Source organism: Propithecus coquereli, unplaced genomic scaffold (assembly GCF_000956105.1).
Source record: "Propithecus coquereli isolate 6110/MARCELLA unplaced genomic scaffold, Pcoq_1.0 Scaffold80, whole genome shotgun sequence".
Taxonomy (NCBI): Eukaryota; Metazoa; Chordata; class Mammalia; order Primates; family Indriidae; genus Propithecus; species Propithecus coquereli.
In genome coordinates this window covers 573,511-583,947 of record NW_012154174.1, presented here as the reverse complement: position 1 = coordinate 583,947, position 10,437 = coordinate 573,511, and the positions used below count along the sequence as shown (strand labels likewise).

Genomic DNA, 10,437 nt, shown 5'->3' with positions numbered 1-10,437 from the left:
TGTACTACCTATCTATTATAAAAAGTGACATGACTCTTTCCCATATTTCCTTTTTTCTGTCTATATAAAGCAGAAAACTGTCTAATAAAGCAGAAAACTTTTATTATGGATATTGACCTTAGAAAGTAATTGCCTCAAGGGTGTTACTGCCGATGCCATTTTAAGAATGAAGGGCAGTGCTACTTAAGCAGGGAAACATTCACGGGCAGGGAGGTGAAGAGGAATAAATAAATTCTTAAATGACCTTGTCTGTCATAGTCATCAGATTTAACTAGAGTTTAATTTATCACAGATTTCCGAGTGTGTGGTCCTGCCTGAAGGGTGTCGTGTGATGAAAGATAACAGAGCGATGGTTCTCAAGGTTGGGGGGAGGGCTGTGATTGTGCACCCACCCTGCCACCACCACCTGGGGAAATGTGGCAATGTCTGGAAACATTTTTGATTGTCACCACTAAGGGGGAGGCGGATGCTACTAGCATCCAGTGGGTAGAGGCCAAGGATGCTGCTAAACATCCTATGACGCACAGGACAGCTTCCACAACAAAGAGTTATTCAACCTCCAATGTCGACAGTCCTGAGGTTGAGAAATGCTGAAGTAATGCATAATGTTTAGATGTCTGAACTTGGATTCCTGCTTCATCACTCAGACGGACTGCCTATTTTCTTTTTTTTTTTTTTCTTTTCCCATTTTAGAATTAGGTTGTTTGTCATTTTGTTGTTGAGTTGTATGAATTCTTTATATATTCTGGATACTAGACCCTTATCAGATAAATTATTTGCAGATATTTCTGCCATTCTGTAGGCTGTTTTTTCACTTACTTGACAGTATCCTTTGATGCACAAAAGTTTTTAATTTTGATGAAATGCAATTTATCTGTTTTTTCTCTTGTTGTCCATGCTTTTAGTGTCATATCTGAGAATCCATTTCCAAATTTAGGGTTATGAAAATTTAATTTTATTCTTCTTCCAAGAGTTTTATGGTTTTAGCTGTTATATATTTAGGTCACTGATCCATTTTGAGTTGATTTTTGTATGTAGTATGAGGTAGGTGTCCATCTTCATTCTTTTGCATGTGGATATTTAGTTGTCCCAGCATCATTTGTTGAAGAGACTGTTCTTTCCCCATTTGAATGGTCTTGGCACTTTGTTGAAAATCAGTTGGCCATAGATGTGTGAGTTTGTTTCTGGGGTCTCAATTCTGTTCTTGCCATTTACTTTTGTATGGACTGAGTTTCTTATTTTTCTCCCTTTGATAACAGGATCATGGCGTTGATAGCAGCATTTTCCAGAATCCCAAAAAGCTTCATCTAACTATTGGGATGTTGGTGCTTTTGAGTGAGGAAGAGATCCAGCAGACATGTGAGATGCTACAGCAGTGTAAAGAGGAATTCATTAAGTGAGCAATCCTCAGGGATGGGGAAGGGTGGTCCACCTGGGCTGACTTCTTTTTGGTATTATTATGCAGACTTGTTTTTGGACTAGGGAGCAAAGTTTGTTGACTCACCCATTTGTAACACTTAACACTGGACCATTGTCTGAAAAGTTTAAAATGACATTTAAGCATATATTTACAAAATTTATGGAAAGACTCTACCTTAAATTATACAAATGCAGTAGGCAAATTTTGTTCTTAAACAGGACATCCTATTATTTTCTTCAATAGGAAACTCTCCTTATTATCTATCAAAGCATATAGGCTATGATTATTAGTTTAGTATTAGTATTAGTTTAGTATTAGTTTTCTATGCTGCTATAAGATATTATTACAAGATTAGTGGCTTAAAATAACTCAAATTTATTATCTTATAGTTCTGTAGATCAGAAGACTGATGTGGGTTTCATTAGGCTGAAATCAGGGTGTCGGCAGGGTTTTGATCCTTTCTTTAGAGGCTCTGGGAGAAATCTGTTTCCAGTCCAGCTTCTAGAGTTGGCCCCCATTCCTTGGCTACTGGCCCCTTTCCTCCATCTTCAACTCCAGCAACATTGCATCTCTGTGACACACAGCAAGGACAGGTTGTCTGCTTTTCAGGACTCATGATTTGATTGAACCCCCACCCAGGTAATCCAGGTTAATCTCCCATCTCCTGTTCCTTCACCTTACATCCACAAAAGTCTCTTTGCCATGGAAGATGGCGTGTTTACAAATTCCAGAGAGTAGGATGTGGGCATCTTGGGGGAGGGGGCATTATTCTGCCTACTGCAGTAACTCAAACATTATAATATGATTCCCTAGGAAAGTCTTTGTTGTGTTTCAGAAACACTGATTTTCTTTTTCTTTTTTTTTAAATACAGGTAATATTATTTTTTTACTTTTTTGGAAACGAGGTCTCACTCTGTTGCCCAGAGCTCAGTGGCTATTCACAGGTGTGATCATCATGTACTATAGCCTTGAACTCCTGGGCTCAAGTGGTCCTCCTGATTCATCCTCCTCAGAAGCTGGGACTATAGATGTGTGTCACCATGCCTGGCTCTAAGCAATCTGTTTTAATTCAGAGACAACATTGCTGTTCTGGGGACAGAGTTGTTATTCGTAAAATTTTAATTTACACATACATCTGATATAACATCTTTATTGCAAAGAATCATCTCTTCTCCTCTCTCACTTTACTCTTTTTACTTAAGATTAATGAATAAGAGAGATTTGAAAGCTGACTCACTCAAGTAGTTTTTTTAATTGCATTATTATATACAAGTCCCACACTATTTTAACATGATCTTGTGGAAAGAAGTTACCTTATTCATTGGGTAGAACAAGGTAAAATGATCTAAAATTTTTCTTTAGTTGTGTTGTATATGAAACTGTGTAATACAGTGACTTATTTGTGGGCCAGTTATCCTTTTCCGTTGTTTCAAAGACAAGATATTTTTCTTGTGCAAAGTCACAAGCTGATTGTGTTTGCAGTCTCCCTGTCCTCTCTGAATCTCCCATCCAAGTACTAACCAGGCCCGACCCTGTTTAGCTTCCGAGATCAGACGAGATCGGGCGCGTTCAGGGTGGTATGGCTGTAGACCCTCTCTGAATCTCAAATTCCACTTCTTGTCGTCTTTGCTCAGAGATGGACATATCTGTTTTCTCTCAGTCTTACCTAAAATTCACAATAATTTGGTGTTTGTATTAGATATTGGCAAATTTCCTTGTATAAAATATAACTTTATGCTTTGTCTTACAAATAATCAGGGCAATTTTACCTGGTTTGAGGATCAGTTCTGATACTTTAACTTATTCCCAGTTCACTTTTTGCTAAACTGAACTGAAAGCTGCTGCATTTTCCTAGCAACGTTGGGATAATCCTGCTAAGAAAAAATTTAAAAATAGGTAAAATATTTGTTTAGAGAACAAATTTGGAGAGGTATTTGTTCTTTTTGCCTTATGAAAATCAGGTCACAGGTTTTTAATCACTGAAGCTTTATCCTAAGCCATGTGAAGATTTAGTTGAGTTCCTCCCTTTTATGTCTCTTGGCGCTTTTTGTGACTAAATGCCAAATCTGAGCTTTAGGCATGTCAGAGTTGGTGTGCATAGGGAATAAAGAGCATCTTAATAGTCCCTAAGAATTTTTGACATGACAGGATGAAAACAGTAATTGTAGTTTTTCAAATTCAGCAAAGCTTTTGAAATAGGACAAAGTTACCCTGCCAAAAATCTGCAGTGCCTGCAAAAATGTGTTTGAAGATGTTCTTTTTAAAAAGCTGGAAAGATTTGAAGCCAGCAAGTAAAATAAAACAAGTCTCCACAGCCTCTTCTCCTGCCTTCCCTCTGCCACGTGCATTTGTTTAAGAAGTAAAAAATTAAAAGTAAAAAGTGAGAAATTAATTTACTTCTGAGAAGGAGGATGAGAATCAGAATAGGTGTTTGAATTGGTTTGAGGTATCTTATTTTCCTAAGAAGATAGGAAGTAGAAGAGACTTCTACTTAAAAAAATAAAATAAAAATCCTTGGAAAAAAATGTCAATAAATAATGGCATTTCTAACCTGAACCTTTTATGTTGTAAAGATTCCAAATTAAAATATGAAAAAGAAAACATTGAGAAATGAATAGACCAGTACATAGTGAGCTATAGTTTAAGTTGATGGCTTTTTAAATTGGAGTATTAAAATGTGGCTATATTGGAATTTGATTAAACTACAGTGCTATATAACTATTTTAAAGAAATGAATAGTTGAATATTTTTTGTAAATTTGGGGGTAGATTTTTAATTTAAAGGACACTATCTGACCAGAAACAGGATTTTCATTTTAATTCTTTGGCTAAAGGCTCATGTAGCTCTATAGATTTTGAATGAATTATTCAGTGTTTAGTAAATTCTGAAGCTCTAACTGTGTCCCTTGTGACTCTTCTTTGTGAAATGTAGGACACAGAACAGTGCACTGGCTCTGAGGACAGAGTCGGACAAATGGACAGCTCTTCTTTAGCGCCACCGTCACCCTCCTGTGCCTGAGTGTTCCCGATAGGGCTGAGGTCAAACCAAAGAACAGGTTTAGAAGAGACAAGAAAGAGGAGACAAGGAAAGAAAATACCCGTGAACAAATGTTAATGCCTAATTATCGCCTGAGGTATCATTAGTTGGGAAGTATGCTCACTGGTGTCCCAGGTGGAATAGTTTGGCCACCGAGACAAAAAGCGTTCATCAGGCAAATCATTGGATGTCTATCCTGCCCTTTAATCTCCCTCTTAATAAACCTTAGGGGTAGGTTGAAAGAAATTGTATCTACTCATAGAGCAGGTTTTCATAATTTCATTTATTTTTTTGTTCTTAGTATGCCATCTCATTTCAAGGATTTGAGGTAGTTTAGGGTGAGGGCATGTATAGAAAAGAAGTGCTAAAGTCAGAGAGATCAGAAACCATAAGGATGAAATGGGGAGAAAATTCTACCTGAAAATCAAGGTGAGATGTTAATTGTGCATGAGCATTAAAGTTTGGTACTGTTTTCTGATACCAGTATATACTTGAACTAAATTCCAAAAGAAACACACCAATTTATTATAGTTCTTACTCTATAAAAAGTATAATAATTTTTGAGGAGAGAAACCTTTTCTGGTTCTCAGTAAATGGAAAATTTGTCATGTAAATCTTAAAGAACCCAGAATGATGATGAGCAGGTGCCTTTAATGGGAATTTTGCAGAAGATAAAACCATTGTTAATGTGGCGCTTTCTTGTATTGACCCCTAGAAATTGAGAGCATCACATTAAATATAACGCAGTAAAAAACATTTTGGTGGGAAACTATGCCAATGGTATGCTTTCTGATGATCTATTTAATAACTGCAGGTGGCCGGGCGCGGTGGCTCATGCCTGTAATCCTAGCTCTCTGGGAGGCCGAGGCGGGTGGATTATTTGAGCTCAGGAGTTCGAAACCAGCCTGAGCAAGAGTGAGACCCCCGTCTCTACTAAAAATAGAAAGAAATTAATTGGACAACTAAAAATATATATATAAAAAATTAGCCAGGCATGGTGGAGCATGCGTGTAGTCCCAGCTACTTGGGAGGCTGAGACAGTAGGATTGCTTGAGCCCAGGAGTTTGAGGTTGCTGTGAGCTAGGATGGCGCCACGGCACTCTAGCCCGGGCAACACAGTGAGACTCTGTCTCAAAAAAAAAAAAAAAAAACATCGGGGGATGTGTGGTTAGTAGGAAACTTTTTTTCAAATAAGTTTTCTCAGTTGCACTTTGATAGGGTTTGCTGGAAGTCTTTCATTATTGAATTCTTTGGCTGGTATTTTGAATGGAGATATATTGTATTATTGATTGAAGCTGCAGATCTCAGGTACCAGTTCAGAGCTAGGCTTGTGTTTTGAAATGTCCCACTTCTTATTAGAGGTGGCAGGGAGGCTTATGATCAGGACCATAATCTATCTATCTTTCTTTTTTCATTTTCTTTCTTTTTTTTTGAGATAGGGTCTTACTGTGTCACCCAGGCTGGAGTGCAGTGAGGCAATCATAGCTCATTGTAGACTTGAACTCTTGGACTTATGTGATCCTCCTGCCTAAGCCTCCCAAGTAGCCAGGACTATAAGTGTATGCCACCACAGCTGGCTGATTTTTAAATCGTTTTTTTAGAGGTGGGGTCTCACTATGTTGCCCAGGCTGATCTTTAACTCCTGGTCTCAAGTGATCCTCTCACCTGGGCCTCCCAAAACACCTGGATTACATGTGTGAGCCACTGTGCCCTGCCCATAACTTTTATTAATCTGGTATCTGTCTAAAATAATTCAGATGTTTAGTTTTTGGTTGTTTTTTTTTGAGACAAAATCTCACTCCTTCACCTTGGCTAGAGTGCAGTGGTATTATCATAGCTCACTGCAATCTCAAACAACTGGGCTGAAGCGATCCTCCTGCCTTAGCCTCCTGAGTAGCTGGGACTACAGGTGTGCACCATCATGCCCGGCTAATTTTTCTATTTTTTGTACAGACAGGGGTCTTGCTATTGCTCAGACTGGTCTTGAACTCCTCAAGCCATCCTCCTGCCTCGGCCTCCCAGAGTGCTAGGATTACAGGCATGAGCTACCATACCGAGCCCGTTTTCTACTGAGAGAAATTCTGGTCTTATTCAATAATATGGCCTTGAAGTTTTAAGATAATGTTTACCATTAGGACTCCTGGGTTACAAAGAGCATTCTTATAGCCTGGATTCAATATCAAGAGAACTTTTTTGATTTTTTAGAATTGCTTCCTCTGCCTTTTTTTTTTTTTTTTTTTTGAGACAGAGCCTCACTCCGTGGCCTGGGCTAGAGTGCAGTGGCATCATCATAGCTCACTGCAATCTCAAACTCCTGGGCTCAAGTGATCCTCCCGCCTCAGTCTCCTGAGTAGCTGGGACTATAGGTGTGCACCACCATCCTTGGCTAATAGAATTGTCTTTTTAATTTTTCACTATGGATGTATGAATTTACGGGGGGTGCTTAAACTCAGTGGTAAGAATAGAATTGTCTTTTCATGGATCTTAAAATCCTCTTGTCTTTGAGCCAGTACCACATTTTTATTTAATGACAATATAGGTATGTGACCATATTGATCTCAAAATTATCTAGAATAGCTTCTCCCTTTTATAGTAGAACATCCATTTAATGTTTACCAGAGATTTATTGAACACTTATTTTGTATAAGGCGCATTATGTCATGTATTGAGGATATAGGAGTGTATAAGATGGAGAGAGTGCCTAGCCTTGTGGGGCATGGAGAAGCTTGTATGTAGTGAGCTGATTTTCAGCTGGGTTTCAGCTTGGCACAACAAGGCCTTTTTTTTATTACTTTGTGTAATATTTGACTATGTTTATTAACCATGTTTCAAAATATAATAGCCCTCTTAGCTTGAGCAATTATAAAAATCTTACTGTTTTTTTCCTTTGCAGTGACATTTCTGGGGGCAAGCCCCTGGAAGTAGAGATTGCAGGGATAGAATACATGAATGATGATCCTGGCATGGTGGATGTTCTTTACGCCAAAGTCCACATGAAAGATGGCTCCAACAGGTATATTTCTGGAATACTTCTTTGTTTAAATCAAGAGGTGCCTAAAAGAATCCCTCAAAGTTCAATTTATTTTGATTCCTTTTCTTTGGGATCTTATTATTGTAAAGAGTGTTTTGATTCTTTTTTTTTTCTCCCATCCCCAATTTCTTTCTTCCTTTTTTAAAAAAAATCCTAAGCTAATATCTTTTTTTTAATTTTTTTTTCCTTTGTATTTTTCTTCTTTACCAACAGCATTTCCTGAAGCAGAAAAGCTAGTATATTGAAAGAGAAATTTGTTGTAAGAAAAAATATCAGACTTTTCATCTGATAACTATCGAGTTCTTTAGATAATGGGTGTTGATAGCAATGATCTAGTTTTCGTGGAACTCAGTGCTTCCTTCGTGTTTTCCAGGATAAGAGGCAGGAAGGATGGCATTTTAGGTTAGGAATTTCAAATGTGGTATAATACAGGTGCAGTGAATCCCAGGACAAATGGGGATGAAAACTTTACCAACTTCATAGGATTATTAAGATTAAATTAATCTGATAAAATGCTTAAAGCAGTGCTTGCACATACTGACATTATCAAAACATCAATAAATGTTTACTCTTTTTAATTTTCTTCGTTTTTTTAAGAGACGGAGTCTTGCTCTGTTGGCCAGGCTGGAACCTCAAACTCCTGGGCTCAAGGGATCCTTCTGCCTTGGCCTCCCAAAGTGCTGGGATTACAGGCGTGAGCCACCACGCCTGGCCTCTTTTTAATTTTTAGTATTACTGCACCTAGATCCCTCCTAGGGATTCTCAGTCTGCAATACAGGCTATTTCTGAGGTTGGCCTAGGCATCCAGAGCCCTTTCCAGTGTTAAAGCCATTTATCAGTCCACTCAAGGCCTTTGGTGAGCAGAGAAGCCCATCTTGAATTGGAAGTTTGTTTTTATGTGGTCTTTTTATTTAGGGCAGGGTAGAACAGGGCTCACACTGAACCAGAAACACTGTAGAGAAAATCTGAGTCTCTAGGCAGGTCCCCAGATCTATTTGCTTTCCTACAGGATCTCTTCTAAGGTTTCTCTTAATCTGAATTGATAATCTCAATTATGTCTTATCTCAATTCATTTGTAATTGAATTTTGAGGAGAAGGGAAGAAAAAATGGCATAGAATAGTACAGGACCTATTTGTTATGTTCTGTGCCAGAGTTTTCTTTTCTCAGATACTTGGCATATGCCTAAAGAACATACTAGTGATCCTACCTTAAAAACCAGGGGCACATTGTTACTTAACAGGAGATCGTATATGAGGACATTCTTAAACGTTTCTACCAGGCTAGAGTTTGATATCTAGTATGGATCATTTACTTTGTGTTCTAAGTCATAACTATCCAAATGCCTTCGCAGTATTGTAGAACTGCTATGTACCATATGTATGAGTGTTTTGAAAAAGCACAAACTGTGTTTGCTGTCATACCACAACAATCAACACAGAAGACTTACGTGACCCCAAAATATGTGGGGATTTCTCCCCACCAGCAAGCAAGCAGTCCGCTCTGCAGTGGACACCAGTTGGGTGTCCTCTAATGTAATTCTGTCACTGTCTACCTGGAGATAGTGTCAGATCCCACAGGGTGAGGGCTCAGTCCCCAGGACTGCCTCTTCCTTCAGACACCAGTAGCATGTCCAGGCCTTCAGAAGTTCTGGCCAATCAGCTTCAAGTTGCAGTTCCCACAGCTCCCTCTTTGGGTTCGATTAATTTGCTGGAGCAGCTCACAGAACTCAGGGAAACGTTTACTTAAGTTTACCAATTTATTACAAAGGATATTACAAAGGATACAAATGAAGAGATGCGTAGGGTGAGGTATTGGGGACAGGGTGTGGAGCTTCCATGCCCTCCCTGGGCACTCACCACCCTCCAGGAACCTCCACGTGTTCTGCTTTCTGAACCTAGTCCTCTTAGGTTTTTATGGACAACAGTGTTGAAATGTCATTGGCCCTGGCTGCAGTGGCTCACACTTGTAATCCTAGCATTTTGGGAGGCTGAGGCAGGAGGATTACTTGAGACCAAGAGTTTGAGACCAGCCTGGGCAACACAGTGAGACCCTCTCTCTACAAAAAATAAATTAGCTCAATGTGGTGGCACACGCCTATAGTCCCAGCTACTCAGGAGACTGAGGCAGGAGGATGAGCCCAGGAGTTTGAAGTTGCAGTGAGCTATAATGATGCCACTGCACTAGCCTGGACGACACAGTGAGACCCTGTCTCCAAAAAAAAAAAAAATTAGCTTCCAGGTTATGAGGCAGGACCCTCTCTAGAATGAGGGTCTCATGACTTACAATAAGAAAGGCAAAGGCAGGGAAGATAAGAGTCCTGCCTTGGGGCAGGAGAAAGGAGGGCAGGATTTCCTGAGGCCTGCTCCTGGGGCCTTACAAACCTAAAGTTATAACAAAAGTCTATAATAAGGGCTATGGGAGTTATGAGCCAGGAAACATGGATGAAAACCAATATGTATATCACAACACTGCAAGGGGGTACATTATTTTTCAATTTCATGAACAGAAACAATGAAAATGATCTAAGATAGCAGTTCTCAAACTTTTAGGTCTCATAATCTCATAATTCTTAAAAATTATTGAGAACCCCAAAGACCTTTTGTTTATATGAGTTGTATCTACCAGTATTTTACCCTATTAGAAATTAGAACTGAACTGGGTATGGTAGCTCACGCCTGTAATCCTACCACTTTGGGAGACCAAGGCAGGAGGATCACTTGATGCCAGGAGTTTGAGACCAGCCTGAGCAACATAGCAAGACTCTGTCTCTACCAAAAAAGAATAGAAAAATTAGCCTGGCATGGTGACGTGCACCTGTAGTCCCAGCTACTTGGGAAGCTAAGGCAGGAGGATTATTTGAACCCAAGAGTTTGAGGTTGCAGTGAGCTATGATGACACCACTGTACTCTAGCCTAGGTAACAGAACGAAACCTTATCTCAAAAAAAAAA

At 39.2% G+C, this 10,437-nt stretch overlaps 1 protein-coding gene across 3 annotated transcripts in view; it reads left to right on the top strand.

The window, feature by feature from the left end:
- ASCC1 (activating signal cointegrator 1 complex subunit 1) overlaps positions 1–10,437 on the top strand; it is a 102,799-nt gene that overhangs the window by 37,918 nt on the left and 54,444 nt on the right. For 2 of the 3 annotated variants that reach the window (XM_012663280.1, XM_012663282.1), the window contains exons 6-7: positions 1,260–1,396; positions 7,350–7,469. In XM_012663280.1, coding sequence (XP_012518734.1) covers positions 1,260–1,396; positions 7,350–7,469 — 257 coding nt within the window. The remainder of the gene's footprint in view (positions 1–1,259; positions 1,397–7,349; positions 7,470–10,437) is intronic. The other variant, XM_012663281.1, reaches the window with a different exon arrangement.